The sequence below is a fragment of the Triticum urartu genome, chromosome 1A, assembly GCF_056163025.1.
Source record: "Triticum urartu cultivar PI428250 chromosome 1A, HENAU_Tu73, whole genome shotgun sequence".
In the NCBI taxonomy this organism is placed as follows: Eukaryota; Viridiplantae; Streptophyta; class Magnoliopsida; order Poales; family Poaceae; genus Triticum; species Triticum urartu.
In genome coordinates this window covers 519353906-519371874 of record NC_141873.1, presented here as the reverse complement: position 1 = coordinate 519371874, position 17969 = coordinate 519353906, and the positions used below count along the sequence as shown (strand labels likewise).

General features: G+C 45.3%; 1 protein-coding gene across 1 annotated transcript; it reads left to right on the top strand.

The window, feature by feature from the left end:
* Window positions 1-16254: 16254 nt before the first annotated feature.
* On the top strand, window positions 16255-17739 carry LOC125524765 (gibberellin 2-beta-dioxygenase 3). Its single transcript, XM_048689796.2, has 2 exons — window positions 16255-17187; window positions 17306-17739. The coding sequence occupies exons 1-2, from the start codon at window positions 16270-16272 to the stop codon at window positions 17588-17590; spliced, it is 1203 nt and encodes a 400-aa protein (XP_048545753.2). The 5' UTR covers window positions 16255-16269; the 3' UTR covers window positions 17591-17739.
* Window positions 17740-17969: the final 230 nt, after the last annotated feature.

Here is a 17969-nt window from a genome sequence, read left to right as displayed (position 1 = left end):
AGTTATCCTTCTCTATTCAGTTTAGGGGATTGGCTAGGTCCCGGTTATAGGAGTAAAACTTTGATTTTACTCCTCTAACGCCAGATAGGCATCGACTAGAGGGATCGACTAGAGTTGGCCTTATGGATCTACCATTATATAGTGCTCAACTTAGTGTTCTCGGGGATCCACGCTTCGGGGTTTATAATCCAAGTATGTGTTTTCTTGACGTTTTTGCGCTTTGTGGCAAGTGACTATTCTGAGTGGTAAAGAGCATGAAGAAAATACTAGTGTTGCATGCTGAAAAAGCTACCCGCATTTACATAATGGGACAAACAGATCACTTCGGAGTCTCCATGTGGGTTCCTTGGCAGTTGCCACTAGCCCACTACGACCTATAGTCATGAGTAGCGGATCCAGCCCAATGGGCCAGGGTGGGCCAATATTAGAACTGTTTATGAAAAAATATATTTTTTAATAATTTTATTTTTTTCCTATGATATAAAGCTATTGGAAAAATCCATGGGTGAGCCGCGGCCCACCATGTCCACCCTCTAGCTCCGCCACTGGTTATGATACAAGTTTAGCACAAGTTGAAGGGTCGACACAATGTTCACATGATTCTAAACAATGATACCCAAGACTAGATAAACAATGGTTTTGTTATTTTTCATGTTGATGAGAAATAATTTCACGTCGGCACTATGAATTGTTCAATGCAGATATTATGATTTGTGCAGGCACAAAGGAGTATGGGTATCTTGATCAAATGTCTAGCATCTGTTATAAAAATAATCTTTAAGAAGTTGACCGAGTCATGGTCACTGCATTAAACTGTAAGCAACCAAGTTTTAGTACCATGCAACAGAACTAGAATTTCTCATGTGCAGTAGCTACTATTGAGCGTCTATGGAGGAGCTAGGATTTGCCCAGACCTAGAGAACATGGGCTAGAAAATGCTGGGGGAGATGATGAGAGAGTGGTCAGGCACCTAGAGTTCCAAACCTTAGTACGAAAGAGAAAATTTATCTCTATGGGCAGTGGCAGAGCTACATTCAAAATCATGGATGGGCCAGCTTGAAGAGAAGCCCATTTTTTTAAATATAATTATGACCTACATTTACCCTTAGCCCAGCCTGTTGCAGTAAAATTAGGCGGGCCATGGCCCTTTTTGCTACAACGTAGCTCCGCTAGTGTCTATGGGTCAAGCCGCTAAGTAACGCATCTGGTGCACCCGACCCTGTTGCACATTCAAAACTGTTTGAAAAAATTCAGGAAAAAAAATCAGTGCACCGACTCAATGTATATTGTCACAAAAATTCAAATCATAATTCGAAACATTGCTCAAGATACAAAAAGACAAATTTTACATCAATGTGCTAATGGGCCAAAACTGAAGCCCAACTTGTGTTATGTACTATTCAGTGTCAAAATTTTCATTTTTGTATGTCGAGCAAGGTTTTGAATTTTTGTGACAACATACATTGATATTGTGAAAAAAAATGTATCCAAAGTGCATTATTCTTTTTAAGTGGTCTTGATGGTGTCTCAGCTATATTCTGAACAATTTGGAGACTTGGAAATATTGTTGTCTTTTCTAAACATAAGATTAACGGCCCTTGTGTGCCTGTTAATACGATTGTTAGATGGTTAACCGATTGGACTATATTGCAGGGAAAGCAGGAAGATCGAGAAATGCTTAGATGGGGTGTGAAGGTGTTTGAGTTGATTGCTAACGAGATCTTCAAAGTGGCTCGTAGCTGGCGGGTGGGGGTTGGGAGGATCGTGGCGTAAAGGTGATCTGTTTCAGCTACGCTCTGTTTATTACTGCATCATGGCGAATGTCCTTCTTATGCTTTGTCGCGTGGTTGTAATGTAGTCCCTCTGTAAACAAATATAAAACCGTTTAGAGCACTGGAAGGGAGTATATCCTACCTAAAAAGACATTTTGCTATGTTCAGCCATCATCGTTTAAATTTGTATCTCTTGCATGTGGCATGGCATTCTCCTCCTGCATTTCAGGATCCGGTCTATGGATGCCGAAACTTTGTAATAGTTCAGGTTCGCTCGGGTTTTAGCTGCCTGTGGTGTCCCTTATATTCCCTCCGTCCTATAATGTAGAACGTTTTTGCAAAAAACGTCTTACATCATAGGACAGAGGAAGTAGTTTTTATCATGTGTACTGTTGTAGTTGCTTGAAAGAAGACGCCACAGTACACTGATAGGCGATGGCGGGACACCATCGGTGGCATCATCACTCTTTGACCTCTGTTCTGGCTACACCGATGAACCTTGATTCTCATACACATAGGTGCTTTCTGTTATGCTGAAGATGTAATTTCAGGAGTAGTCCCCTAAGAAAAAAGTAGTCCTACATATGATGCCCTTGTTCTTGTACGGAACGCAGACGGCATTATACTACGTGCCGACATGGTCACTTATTGATGATGAGCACAGACGACAGGCATCCCGTCAAATTGTGTCAAGCGTACTATTTTTGGGAAGTGGGGAGCATGATATTTCTGTGAGACATGGAAATATTGTTGTCTTTTCTAAACATAAGATTAACGGCCCTTGTGTGCCTGTTAATACGATTGTTAGATGGTTAACCGATTGGGCTATATTGCAGAGAAAGTAGGAAGATCGAGAAATGCTTAGATGGGGTGTGAAGATGTTTGAGTTGATTGCTAACAAGATCTTCAAAGTGGCTCATAGCTGGCGGGTGGGGGTTGGGAAGGATCATGGCGTAAAGGTGATCTGTTTCAGCTACGCTCTGTCTATTACTGCATCATGGCGAATGTCCTTCTTTTGCTTTATCGCATGGTTGTAATGTACTCCCTTTGTAAACAAATATAAAACCGTTTAAAGCACTGGAGGGAGTATATCCTACCTAAAAAGACATTTTGCTATGTTCAACCATCATCGTTTAAATTTGTATCTCTTGCATGTGACATGGTGTTCTCCTCCTGCATTTCAGGATCCGGTTTGTGGATGCCTAAACTTTGTAATGGTTCAGGTTCGCTCGGGTTTTAGCTGCCTGTGGTGTCGCTTTTACTCCCTCGGCCCTATAATGTAGAACGTTTTTGCAAAAACGTCTTACATCATAGGACAGAGGAAGTAGTTTTTATCATATGTACTGTTGTAGTTGCTTGAAAGAAGACACCACAGTACACTAATAGGCGATGGCGGGACACCGTCGGTGGCAACGTCACTCTTTGACCTCTGTTCTGGCTACACCGATGAACCTTGATTCTCATACACATAGGTGCTTTCTGTTATGCTGAAGATGTAATTTCAGGAGTAGTCCCCTAAGAAAAAAGTAGTCCTACATATGATGCCCTTGTTCTTGTACGGAACGCAAACGGCATTATACTATGTGCCGACATGGTCACTTATTGATGATGAGCACGGACGGCAGGCATCCCGTCAAATTGTGTCAAGCGTACTATTTTTGGGAAGTGGGGAGCATGATATTTCTGTGAGATATAAGATTTGCTGCGCCCCCTTGACTCTTCGACGCTCCTGTTTGAGGGAAAGAAGGGTTGCGTCACTGGAGGCCGTCGTACACAGGTCTGGCTCGGCAAAGGCGACGGCCCGACGGGGCGATGCTGGGAACACCAACTGGATGCGACGCGTTCCCCGTGTCGTGAGGCGATGCCCGTACGACGTGGCCAATGGCAGCGTGGGAGATATGGAATCTAGCTAGCATAAGAGAGCCACAGCGGAAAGGAGGAACTGCGGTAGTGCAACTGAGCCGTCAGCCATGGCCCGAGCCTAGTAGCCTTGCCGCACACACCCACGCCCACGCCCACGCGCTGGCCTTGCCCGCCAAGGGACCAATCTGTTGTAGACTGAGGGCGAGCGAGGGAGATGAAAGAAATACGTAGAGCTGCAGTATGTGATGGATTCTATTCCACGACGCATTAGCTAGGAGTAGCTCTTTTTATTATGGCGACTTTGATCGACAACTTCATTTTAGCATAGTCGACATCCCGTCCTCAATCGCCATATAATTTATGAAGCACGCTTCAACTAGAGTTCGCGAGCCTTCACATCTAGTGCCTGGGGATATTTGGAGTGCACTACATTAGGAAAATGATTTGCCGCGAACGACATTTTCTTCTCCCGCTACTCTTCTCGCCCACGCCACCGCCTCCCCTTCCTCATCGTAGCGCCGCCTTTGGCGGCTTCTAGCCTTCCCCTGTTCCCACCAATGACATCATGGACAATGCCTCTACTCCTGCGTCTGAAATCCATCGGATGGAGTCGAATCCATCGAATTTAATGGTCGATACACCTTTATGCGGCTCCTGCACCTTCGACGCCCGACCTCCACCCTGCCAGCGAAGACTCTAGGGCATAGCTGCCTTTGTCGTCGCGTGAAGGCAGCGGCCTCCCCCAGCCGGCGTCAGGACAGTCCTTAGCATGGGGACCAAAGAAGAAGAAGGGGGAAGGGCACCACCCCCTGACTTTGCCTTTCCTCTCTTCCTCCTAGCGGCGGTCGAAACAAGGGCGGCTTCTTAGTCTCACGCCGAATCGGCAACAGGGATGAGGTAAAAAACTGAGTAGCATGGGATGAAGATGTGTAAGATCCAACTTAAGAAGGATCGAGTGACGGACGCACGCATAGCCGAGCAGCAATCAGTCCATCATGTTGGATTCGAGGAAAATGTGGATCCAGTGGCACAAGATTTTTAGATGCAGGTGCGGGATCAAATCGTACGTTTCAGGATGGAAGGAGGGAGGGACAATGCTTTTGTCAAAGGATGAGGCCACAAAGCACATGCCGAAGGAGAAGATCACAATGCAAATGGCGGAGGAGGAGGGGACGGTGCACACACTGGCAACAGGTGATTTGTACATATCACCAGTTAAATGATTTTGCTCGTGCAACTTGTCAAAAACTATGTGAATGTTTACTTGATATGCTAAACGTTTAAATTTAAAGAAAATCAAAGTGTTTGAATGGGCAAACAAAAAATTATGGAGGCTCGGATATGATGACTCCGAATCTGTGCATCGCCTGCTCAACCTCTATATTCATACGAAGTGCGCTCAATCACAAATACAAGAGTGCTATGCAAATGACACTATGCACACGATTTTGCACGACATTCAAATCAGGCCGTGCATACATGGCAACAGACGACATTACACGTCTAGATGGGCTTCGTGCAATAATCGCGCGCAACTATTCGTCGTATGCGCAACACCTCCGCAAATATAAACATGACGACCCCGCTCGAGTTGCTCTTGGCAGTTGGTAGCCTGATTGAACATGAGAGGATGGCATGCAGTGTTGTGGGGTCTAGCTTAGACGTCTGTCTGGCTCTCACGTGAGCCGGCAACTAAGTTGGCACGCGGCAGTTACACGACAGCACCGATGGGATCTTCCTCTCCTCATTTTGGCTGCCTTCGCCTGGAAACTAGCACGGGCTGTAGACGCTTTACAGGGGACACTTGTCGACCGCGGGCGGCGTCCGCGTCGCCCGTCGAGCACGTGACGGCACCAGCCTGTGTCTCAACAGTGGTCCGCTTCCACCTAGACATGTGTACACGTAGCGGCTGGAGACGATGCGTGGCACATGGCAGTTGATGCCCAGGGAAAGCGGAGGCCAACCGTCGAGCTGCGCCGACCATGCAAAGTCTGATGGAAACAGCCGCAACATGGCAGCTCCCGCATGGGCTCGCACGGGCTGTGGACAGTAACTTGAACGATCGTCCTCGACTCGTCGGGCATTCCCTTTCTGGTCTTTTGGTACGTAGCATCTGCTTCTTCTTTTTTTTTGGCAACTAGCTTCTTCTTCATACGTTAAAAAAAGAAAGAAAAAGCTAGCTTCTTCTTCATTGGCACCGACATCAGTCACTAGCTGCCTAACTGGTATACGGTATATATAGCGTATGGTGCAACGAAAAATCACTTTGGAGCATGGGCACTATGAGCCCCTTTTATTTTCTTCAAGTTCAAAAACACTGATTTTTATGGTTCTAAAAATATATTCACATTTTGTGTACCGGCATATATAGAATAGTGGTATAGCTGTGCAAAATTTCATTGGGATATGCGCTTGCATGTGAAAGATACAAAAAATACGGTAATTCATGTCTAAGCTTGGGCTCATTTACACCCATGAGCAGTAAAATTAGAAAATAAATAAAATAATTGGCACCGAAGATGCTCACTTGCTCAGGTGCACGAGGAGCATTCAAAGTTTCACAGTGTTTGGACATTTGAGGACCTCTGGGCAAAAAAAATCAGGTCCAATATTTTTTCAAAATTACTTTGACAACCAATTTTTGTCTTTTTACCACGACCCTTCTCACAAAATTTTGCACATTCAAACATCTTGGATGTGAAAAAAAAAAGATTTTTTGTTATCTTATTTGAATTTACAGTTCATAGCCAGATGCAGATGCAACATGGCAGCTCCCGCATGGCTCGCACGGGCTGGAGACAGTAACTTGAACGATCGTCCTCGACTCGTCGGGCATTCCTTCCAGGCCTTTTGGTACGTAGCTTCTTCTTCATTGGCACCAAGATCAGTCACACATGCAGCAAGTGTCCACAAATATAGTATTCCCCCTCCGTTCACTTTTATACGACGTTTCAGACAAGTGAAATTGAGTTGTTTTGTACAATGTCTGAAAGTCTACAAAGCCTTATAAAAGTGAACAAGTGAAGTAGCATATTCTAGAGAAAAATCACTTTGGAGCATGGGCACTATGAGCCTGTATTTTTCCTCAAGTTCAAAAACACTGATTTTTATGGTTCAAAGAAAAACGGAACTGTGTACCGGCATATATAGAATAGTAATATAGGTGTGCAAAATCGCATCAGTATATGCGCTTGCATGTGAAAGATAAAAAAACATGCTAATTCATGTCTGAGTATGGGCTCATCTACACTCGGTAAACAGTAAATAAAAAAACTCTCAATGTAGTTCTGTAGAATTTATTGTTTAAGTCAAACTCGCAAACCTGCATCTGGGCAACGAATCTCTGTACTCCAAAAAGGATAAATACATGCAAAAATTGGGTTTGTTTTTTTGTTAATTTTGGCCCGAAATGCGTTCTTGTTCGCGCAACATCGTATATCATAAGGTACTATATTTGAACAAAACTCAACATATACTTAGAGCACATACATATGTATTTGCGTCGAAAATATCAACTGTTTTTGGGACTTTTGAACATCGTATTGAGCTATTTCTAGAAACTTGCTCCCGTGCCCCCTTGCTTCAAAAATACTCTTTAATGGTGCAACTGTTATTTGGTTTATTTCGGCAATATATTGGTACTGATATACCATTACAATCTTTGATGCCTTTTAAAAAAATAGATATATTTTATTTTTGCCGATCGTTTTACGTCATATTGTCTTTTTTTGTACCCTTTTTCTTGATACAAGACACCTTTTGTGCGTCTTCTCTCAAAGAAAAAATGATATAAAAACAGTCATCTAACATATGTATCCTTTCCTTAGATTATGATTGGACCCTGGAATAGAAGTAGAAATAATAAGATAGAAATTTCAGTCAGAACCCTAGATAGAACACAAATAGAAATTTAAGGAGTGCCTACAAGTTGTCTGGAATTGTTTTTGCGTTCAGTTGATTTTGTCTTCCTGCATTCGGACTAATTTCTTCGTCTTTGTGGGCCCCTGCCCTCTTCCTTTTTCGCCCCAACCCGCCCACCTCCACAGGCCTAGTCATATGTCGCCACCCTACCCTGCGCGAGCCACAACTATGTTGTGTCTCTGTTGCGCAGCCTCACCCCGACCATCCCTCTAAACCTACCCACCGTCTCTGGTGGCGGCAATCCCCATCCATCACCCGAACCTATCAAGCCACCTTGTTCCCTTCCATCAGGGACGCCAGTCGATTGACGCAAAAAAAAAAAAGACAACCAAGGAATATCTATCTCGTCTCGGATAGTTAAAGTATTACCTCCATCCCAAGAGGCTTATATTAGTTTCATCTAGATGCGGATGTATCTTGTACTAAAACATGTCTAGATATATACGTATTTTGACAAATAGAAGGCAAGCTTTTCAACTAGTACGTGCTGGAACTTCAGGCACCGTGCGTCGTCTCTTGCGTGGCAGAGCAGCGGCCTACCCGCGTTCAGTCGGCGTGAAGAAGAGAAAGGGACGGTGAAGGATGACATCCGGTGCACACATTGCGGCTGTGACGCGCGCGCGGGGCGACCAGTCGAGGTCCTTCTCAACCAAGATCCTTTTAGCTTTTCTCAACCGCTCTCTTCAATCCAGCTGACACTGACAGAGAATAAATTCAAGTCACTGATAAATAAACCGACTAATTCGAGATAGTACATCGTCTGAAATGACCCAAAAAAAAAATTCTTCGTTAGCCATACTCATGCGCCCCTCACTTATTTGAAATGAGAGCTGATCTAACCCGATGGGTTGAGCATCTGGCCGACAAACTCGCAAGTCGTCGTTTTGTTGTTCTTACCTTTTTCCTCGCCGCTGCTGCGGCTTCTTCTTCTTCATCCTTTCATTTAATTCTAGGTTCTCTTTTTTTTAGAAGAATGATTGGTTCTCTTTGGATTGACGGAAGAGGGTCGTCTTGCACATCATTTGTCCTACATGATCTTGACACGGTGATGTACAGTCATAGGCTCATAGCTGCCTTTCTTCTCTTATCAATGCCAGGGTTACATGTCAACCATATCCAGCCATCATCTGTGCAGGAACTGGTCGGCAGCACAGCAGAGATTATATATAAATTGACTGCAATCGTGGATTACAAGACCGGGTTTTATTAGGTGTAGTACGACGGTCTGTGGTTCAGAAAAACAAAAGAAAGAACTGACACAGGTTTTTTGCAAATCTGGGTGCTCCTTTCGGATTTATGTTCTACCTAATGACAACGGATTTGACTGCTTAATTTCTTTGGTTTCCACGTAGCAGGCACTCTAGAATTCACCAAGAATGAACTAACCGTTCTAGAGATTCAGTCGCCTCGTCCGAAAATATTAACCCTAAAATGTTTCTTTTACTGATTAGCTCAGTTGACTTGGAAGAAACTAACTTCCTGGTAAATTCTCTTTTGCACTTGCATTAATCTAGATGTTCAGACACTCTAACAAAAATCTAGATGTCCAGGCAGAACAATTCTCAGTTATTTCAGTCCCTTGTGATCAAAATAGTTGTTTCTCTCTCTACATACATTACATGTATTATTTGTAGTTGTTGTTTTGTTTTCGTGTTGAAGTAATGTAACTTTGTGGAATATTTGTTTCTTGGTTCCATATTTTTTGACATGTTTGGCTAATGTAATCTTCTCCCAGGTGTTCCGAGTAAAGTTAAAGTGGTCGATGCGCCAATTTATTTTGTTAGTCCATGTGTTTCTTTATCAAAGTAACGGAAATATGATTTTAAAAATTATTATCACATTTATTTTTGAAATTCAAGGATACTGGAATCACAAACTCTTTTCTCTTATTATATGCTATGCAACTGAGTAGTAGGGCCCATGTAGCAGCGACTATTCTTGACTTAAGAACTAAATGACTGCCACCAAAAAGCACTTGCGAGAATAATTTGTTTCGGTGGAAACCAGTGAAAATCACGTGGAAATGTTGTTTTGAAGTTTCGGAAAAATCTCAAACAAAAACATGGATAGTTAAGAATGTGATCTTCTATTAGCATGTGAAATTCCCAAGTTCAAACACAATATCATTTACAAGGTACGAAGCAGTACTGATTATTGCCGAACAGCAAACGCCACTATTCATTGCTGAATTTGTTCCTTTCATAGCTCGTAAATGATAACGTGGTTGAAATTGAAAATTCGCATGGTAATAGAACATCACCGTCTTAACATCCAGCATTTTTTCAGATTATTTTAAAACTTTCAAACGTGGTTTCCATGAAGTTTTCTTCGGAACTTGGTTCCCATGTGATACTATCACAAGACTGATGCCACCTCACTAGGTTATCTTAGTGGTTGATATAACTTTTTTTCCAGAAGCAAGTGGAAGAACATATATGTTTTTATCATAGTGGTACCAATTTTTAATAGGACAGAAAGCTAGAGGCTGCCTCCAATTTTTAAGAAGATAGAAAACATTAGATGTTACTCTAAGTTTTCTAACTAATACAGGTAAAACATAAGATGTTACCTCCAATTTTTAAGAAGACAGAAACATTAGATGTTGCCTCTAAGTGTAGGATTATATATACCAGGTTAGAGTATTCTGTGGGTTCCACCAAATGCATCATGTGCTCTCACCTTTTAAATTTTTCTATTGATAAAAGTAGAGATGACATCTAAGTACCAAAAAATTGTATTGAACTTAGAGGTTATCGTTACTCATGTCCGCCTTAGAGAAAAAAATACTCGTGTTTGACAAACTAGCATGCACATGCTTAAAAGTAAAGCAAAAGAACAAAAATGATATAAACAAATAAATGTTTGTAAGTTATTCAATCTTAGGCATAAAATGTGCAATTACCCTAGTTGTAGCTTTTTTAAAGAGGAACAATGCGGCAAATCCCATTTTATTTTTTATAACTTAAAGAAAGGTCATACACAAAAATACATGAGATAGCTACCAAAAAAGCTATCATCGGAAATAAGATTACAAAGCCAGTTGTTCTTGCAACCATGATTTAAATTGAAGAGCATACTTCCTCTTAACTCTATAGCCCAATGAAGAGAGCTGATCAAAATATATTTGCTTTCGCCTCTGGAAACCAGAAGCTTTAGCTCTCAAGATTTTGTTGTTCATGGACATCCAAATAACCCATGCTACCAAGGTGATTATTTTAATGAAGAAAGGAACACTTAGTTTACATTTAAAGTCCTGGAAAAAAAATCAAGAATTGAAATATTTTTGCCTCTTTAAGGGCATACAAAGTTCCAACAACCCTCAGCAACAAATTATGAAGAGTCTCTTCCTGAGTATATCCCATAGTGGCTTGTACTCATGCAATGTAAAATTCTTTCTAGCATAAGGTTTCTTGCATTTCATATATTGAAGCAGCAGAAGAAAACCTTATGCTTATCCTCGCAAGAGATGTCCCAAATCTTGTGAAAGTTAAGGGGATGGTTGATAACTAATGAGTACTTTACAATCTTTTAGGGATGAGACATTTAACTTTCCCCCAAAATAACTCCCTTTGTCAAGGCAATTCATGTATTGTTGGTCATGCAGAGAAGCACACATTTTCTCTCATTGGGAGAAGTCTTGGAAAGCTCGTAAGGAAAGAGGTAAATGAAAAATATCCTGAAGAAAATCCAACTGCAAAACTTTGCGCACATTCATTGTGATATCTTTGGGACAAATTATTAAGTGAGGGGACTTTAATAACAATCATTCTTCATTTCACAAAGTCAGTATGGAATGGAAAACGTTGTCATCACCCAAGTGGCATCCTACCATGGATTTATAAACATTCAAGTGACATAAAGATTAGCATGCCGTCAAAACGAGCCCTCCATGTGATTTCCAGCATGGTGCCATTACTATAGTAGGAACCCCGGCCAAGATTTCCCAAGGGATATCATATCTACTAAAAAAATCTGTGTAGGTTCTTGAGTAAAAGATATTTGTTTTGAACACTAGTGTTCATGAAACCTAATCCTCCTTAGGTTTCAGGACTGCAAACCTTGGTTCATGAAGCAAGAGCATGGTCTTGTCCTAAATATCATACCCTATCTATAGACAGTGCATGAGGTATTTGATCACTTGATGTTTTATGGTTTTAGGGATATCCAAACAACACATGAAGAAAATAGGCAGTGAGGATAACACAACTTTTACCATCAACAATTTGTCATAAGTGGAATAACAAGTGATTCCAGCCAACCATCTTTCAATTCTTGAGATCATGGCAAACAATGTTCTACTCTTGCCTTTGAGAGGCCAAGTAGCAGCCCTAGATATGTAAAAGGGAAATAACCTTTATGCAACTTAGGGTATTGGTGAACAAGTCAGTTTTATCTTCCACGGTATTTATAGGAATCATGCTTGGTTTATGATAATTAACTCCGAGTCTAGTGGATTCAGTAAAAGAATGATGTAGAGCCTTCAAGCGTACCAGCTGTCTAGCATCAATAGGAAAAGCAATAGGTGTCATCAATATACTACACGTAAAATAAGTGTTGTCGGGATGAGTAAGAGGTTTATGGAGCATGTCAATATCCATTGCCCTGTTTAGAACATATTTGTAATAAATCAGTATTCATCACAAAAAACAGAGGTGAAAAAAGATCATCTCGTGTAAGACCCTTTGTGCGGTAAAATTTCTTGCATGGCACACAATTTAGAAGAATGATGAAGGACCATTGCTATTAATTGGATCAATCCAATCCTCCTTTGACCAAAGTTTTTGGCCTTGAGGATCTAAAGTATGACATTGTGCTTGGCCATATAAAATCCCTTCTGAAGTAAATTTTAGCACAAGAATTTCCTCTCTTGACTTGTGGCACCGATGCAAATATTCATAGTTCTAAGCAATATAATCTTCAATAGATCTCTCCCTAAGGAAACCTCGCTAGTTTGAGCGCACAAGCTAAGGAATGACGTTTCACGATCTGTTCCCAAAAGATAAGTAACTCTTGAGTGTGCTATTAAGAAACGAAATGTGTGTATAATCATTAAGGATAATGTGCAACCACTTGGGAATGAGAGGGATAAAGATGAACATATTACCATCGTAGATGTCTTGAATCAATTGTTCCTTGAAAGCATCCTAAAAAAAGAAGCCTTTCCATCAAGCTCGGAGACTTCCACCCGATCCTTGTTTTGGAGCATGGCAATGTAATTGTGTCTGTAGGTAATGGAAGCATTTTTGCAAGAAAGTGTTTTCATCACCCAACTATACCCACTTAATACTCCATCTTTGTCTCCAGTAGGTTTTTTGGCTTTACAAAACCTGTAAAAGTTGTTCCTTGAGAAAAAAAATAGCATTTCATTCTGTCAAGGAAAGAGATCAGAATTCTTTGAAGAGGTCCAATAGAAAGATACTGCCATTCACATTTGAATAAGTCCTTTTAGACTTGAAAGGGACTTGGACCAAAATTGTAAAACCATACTCACATTTTAAATCTAGCAATAAGAGGTTTAGCAAAATCCTCGGAACCCATAGGGATAGCTCAACCATTTTGAAGCACCTCATTCAAGGGAGGCGTGTTGCAACCAGAAACTCCCAAATATGAAGACTCTAGCTTTAGGAATGCCAGTACCAATTCGAATCACACAAGCCAAATGATTAGAAATGGATTTGGTGAGAGGAATTGCATTGGAAGTAGGAAAATAAGTCATCCATGAAGCAGAGGTGAAAACAAATCTAGTTACTCAAGAAGAGGCCTCTCTTGCATGTTGCTTCAAGTAAAATTTCCGCCTTTAAGAAGGCCAACTAGCCCTAAATTATTGATGGCCTCCTTAAAGAGCAACATGCCATAAATATCTCTACCTCACATGTTTCTGTCAAAAGTATCCCCAGTAAAATTGAATTCACCCATGAAAATCTAGTCAGTGTCATCAGGAATTTGGATGTTTGAAAACCAATTAATGAATTTTGCTTTCCCGTAAGGGTGACAAGACACATATATATTACTTTAAATTATTATGAAGAGCCGTCATTCTAGACCACAAGAACCCCGCCAGAAGCACCGACCGAAGGAAAAATGCTCACATTTGCTAAATCTTCTTGGGACAATACGCCAAAGAAACAAAATCTCGTTGACTCTTGCAAGCACAAAATATATAAACCACTTTCCTTGATTTATTACCAAATTAAGGTATTCCATTTATCTGCATCTGTCCGCGGACCGGGCGACCAGTCCGCGGACACTGATGCAGGAGCCGTCCATCTAACTGTAGCCTCATACAATCCAAACCACGTTTCAGCAAACCAGACAGATTACATACAAATCGGTTGATTTACATATAAACCGAACGAAAGCATTTACATTTTTCAGACATATTTCAACTAACTATGCCGGACTATGCTACTATTTTAACCTAGTATATCGCCAGCCGCAGCGGAGCTCCATTCCCACGACATGTCTTCCCCATGTCCGACAGCAAGCTCACCGGACCGCCGTGAGCCCCGGAAAATATGCTTATTTAGTGGAAGGGGAAGAGTAGCCTCCGCTTCCGTAAAGCACTGATCAAGATTGGAAAGGGCGCAAGAGAGGGAAAGGGTTTATGGTTAGGCCAGGGTTGTCGGACGTGTGCGTGGCACTGGTCTGGACTCCCGCACCCCTTCTCCCCTGCTTGCTTCTGATTTGCGGGAAAAAGACGTCTGGACCGGCCTGCAGACGGATATAGGCCCACATTGAGTTGCAAAACACGTTGGGACCGCACGATTTAAACATATGCGGATGATTTAAGAGTCCGCGTTAAAAATAGCCATAGTTAATATATGTTGAGGGTCCGCGTTGTGACTTGTGAGAAGCGGCTTCGTCAAATTTGAAGCTCGCAGCTCCGGTCTTCTTTAAATGTTGACGTTTGTGAACGCTCCTTTTGAAAAAGCTTGTTATTGACTTCTTCAACGTTGACCTATAAAGACAGGAGACCAGTCCGCGGACGCGGATGTGGAGGCGGTCACCCAACGCTGTCCGCATACATTTCAAGTCGGGTTTCAGCTAACCAGACGAAATTCATGTAAACATCAAATTTGGATAGAAAATAGCACAAATCATTCGTACATATCATGCAAATAAGTCCAGCATAACAATAGTTCAAATTCAGCGAGATTAACTGGATATTCAAGAATTTTTTCATGAACGGATCATGTCGTCTCACACATACTGCCCCTTCAACTTTATCCACGAGTGTATGTACCTAAATTGCCGTCCCTCTATCCTATGGTATATCATGACAACGCGTACGAGCTACACGATGCGTAGAGCAACATTGAGTGAATGAATGATTCAATCGACAAGTTGAGCAAGAAGAACCAAAATTACAATCTCCTCGGCTGCCACGCGCAATGACCACCTTGCCTCCAGCATATCAACCGCGCCACAAAATTTGGTGACGTTGGTCTGGATGGCGTGGCAACGATATGATAATGACCTCACCTTGCAATCATGGATGATGTGCATGTCATAGGGCGCAATGTGTTTTCACGCGTGAAACAAATCATGCACGCGAGCGCTGCTAGAAGGGCCCCCATCTGCTCTTGCCTACGAAATCGGCCAACCACACATCGCCACAACAACTTATCATCCATGGTCAAGTACTCCGCTATCTACTCTAAGAAACAACATGGCGTTCGAAAATAAGCTCAATGGTATTTGACAGAACACCTACCGGGCTTGGTGACCGCCATGGACGACATCGGCAGGGTGGAGTGTACCTGCCTACAGACGGTTCCGGGGTGAACGCCACCGTCATAAAAGGCGAGTGGGCGCGTCGGTGCTGGTTGTGGAGGTCCGCCAACGATTGTGTACCGGCTGGAGAGGTACATCGACGGTGCCAGAGGAGGAGGACGCGGATGCAAAGTCAGGGGGAGAAGGGGTGGATTGGAAGAAAATGGGACCGATAGGGGGGATTTAGTGGGCCGGGGTGTCAGAATCCTACGTGGCTTCTGTCCAGACTCCGGCAAAGCTCCCCCCCCCCCCCCCCCCCCTCCTCAAAAAAAAACTTTGTCTCAGTTTTGCAGTGGAAAATAAGTTAGGACCACTAGGCAGGCTGATACAAACCCGCGTTAGATGACACAACATGTCCGGACTGCATGATTTAGATGTATGCGGGCAGTTTGAGAATGTATGCAGGCAGTTTGAGAATATGGGTTGGAGATGCCCCTAACCGGGAATAGGAATAGAAAGGAGAAGAAGATAGGAAGCCCTTGGCAACAGGCTTCGTATAGGAGCACGAGTTGGAAAAGAAAGACACAGGTGCGCACAGGAACACCGCCCGTCGGTCCATGCATGATTGAGCAGCGTAGCATCGGCCACAGCACCCATCACCCTCCTCATTCCCGGACCCCAGCGCACCGGCGGATGGCATCGGCACACGTCGCCCCTCCCGGCTAATCGCCACGCCGGGGATTCAGTTCGCGGCAACTCCGGGCTCACTCAATACGAAAAAGGCAGTCCAGACAGGTCAGTCGACCGATGCGTGCACCCACACGACACGGGGTGAACAGCTCCTACCAACGTTGTCCATTCCCTCCCATTCGTTTCTCTACCCGCATTCCCGCCGCGTACGTACGTCGCCGCCTCTTCGGCCCCCCGCGCGCCCACTGGCAACCGCCACTGCCATCGGCGACCTCCTCCCCCCCGCCACCACTATATATACGCGCGCGCCATGAACGCCCTCCTCACTCCCCATCTCCCACTCGTGCGCCACCACAGCTCGAGTTCTCATCACCAGTGCGCCACTGTTGCGATAGTAGTAGCTTGTCGGCCCTGCCTGGTTCGGGGATCGATCGCTTGCCCTGCTTATTTGCTTGGCCCAGCTCTGCTCTGTTTCTTGGCAATGGTGGTCCTCGCGAAGCCGGCGGCGCTGGAGCAGATCGCGCTGCTGAGGACGCCGGAGGCGTGGGAGAGCTTCTCGGGCGTCCCGGCCGTGGACCTGTCCGGCCCCGGCGCCGCGGCGGACGTGGTGCGCGCGTGTGAGCGCTACGGGTTCTTCAGCGTCGTGAACCACGGCGTGCCGGCGGGCGTGGTGGACCGGCTGGAGGAGGAGGCCGTCCGGTTCTTCGCGTCGTCGCAGGCGGACAAGGACGCGTCGGGCCCCGCCGACCCGTTCGGGTACGGGAGCAAGCGCATCGGGCGCAATGGCGACATGGGGTGGGTCGAGTACCTCCTCCTCGCCATCGAGCGCGACGCGCTCTCCAAGGCCTCCCCGGCGCCGACGTCGGCGCTGAGGGACGCGATCAACGACTACGTGGGCGCCATGCGCGGGCTGGCGAGGACGGTGCTGGAGATGGTGGCGGAGGGGCTGGGCGTGTCGCCGCGGGGCGCGCTGGCGGACATGGTGACGGGCGACGCGGCGAGCGACCAGGTGTTCCGGGTGAATCACTACCCGCCGTGCCCGCTGCTGCAGGGGCTCCCGCCCAACTGCAGCGTGACCGGGTTCGGCGAGCACACGGACCCGCAGCTGGTGTCCATCCTGCACTCCAACGGCACGCCCGGGCTCCAGGTCGCCCTCCACGACGGGCGCTGGGTGTCCGTCCCGCCCAACCGCGACGCCTTCTTCGTCAACGTCGGCGACTCCCTCCAGGTACACACATTCCTTCCCTCAGGCCCATCCCATGCACCGGCGGACGGACGGACCGACGACGACCGGCGTACGGCGGCGACAGGAACAATGATTAACCAATCGGTCGGGGTCGGTGCAGGTTCTGACGAACGGGAGGCTGAGGAGCGTGCGGCACCGGGTGGTGGCCGGCAACGGGCTCAAGTCGCGCATGTCGATGATCTACTTCGGCGGGCCACCGCTGGCGCAGAGGATTGCACCGCTGCCGCAGCTGCTGGCGGGGACGCAGAGCTTGCCCCTCTACAGGGACTTCACATGGGGAGAGTACAAGAAGGCGGCCTACCGCTCTCGCCTCGGCGACAACCGGCTGGCCCCCTTCGAGGCGCCACCTGTCGCCACGCCACACGCCGACCGCCACCGGTCCTAGCCGGCCAACGTACGGCATACATCGCCGCGACATACTTCCTTGGGAGCTTTCGTACGTGTCGACGCACGTACACGACGGGAGCTGCTGATTGCTCCGGCCATGCCGGCCTCCGTACGCCGTGGCCCATGGGTGACCTGGCCGGATGTAAAGCTACGTACCTAAGCTTGGACCGGGGGCGTGGGCGTCCTGCCATGCTGCATGCCGATGCCGCGGTGGCCGGTGCCGCTGGGCGCGGCGCTGGGGCGAACCTCGATCCCGCCGATCTGTGTGGTCAAATGTACAGTAGTAGTAGCACTAGGGGTGGATCCATGAACCGAGCTTGCATTGGCCGGCTCACTGGCCGCTAACAGTTGACGTGCGGTGAAAGTTTGATGTGTGT

Bases quoted from the DNA above. Each gene is read 5' to 3' on its own strand.
- LOC125524765 (XM_048689796.2), top strand. From the start codon at position 16,270: ATGAACGCCCTCCTCACTCCCCATCTCCCACTCGTGCGCCACCACAGC. The intron at 17,188-17,305 runs GTACACACATTC...GGGTCGGTGCAG, and splicing joins ACGTCGGCGACTCCCTCCAG to GTTCTGACGAACGGGAGGCT.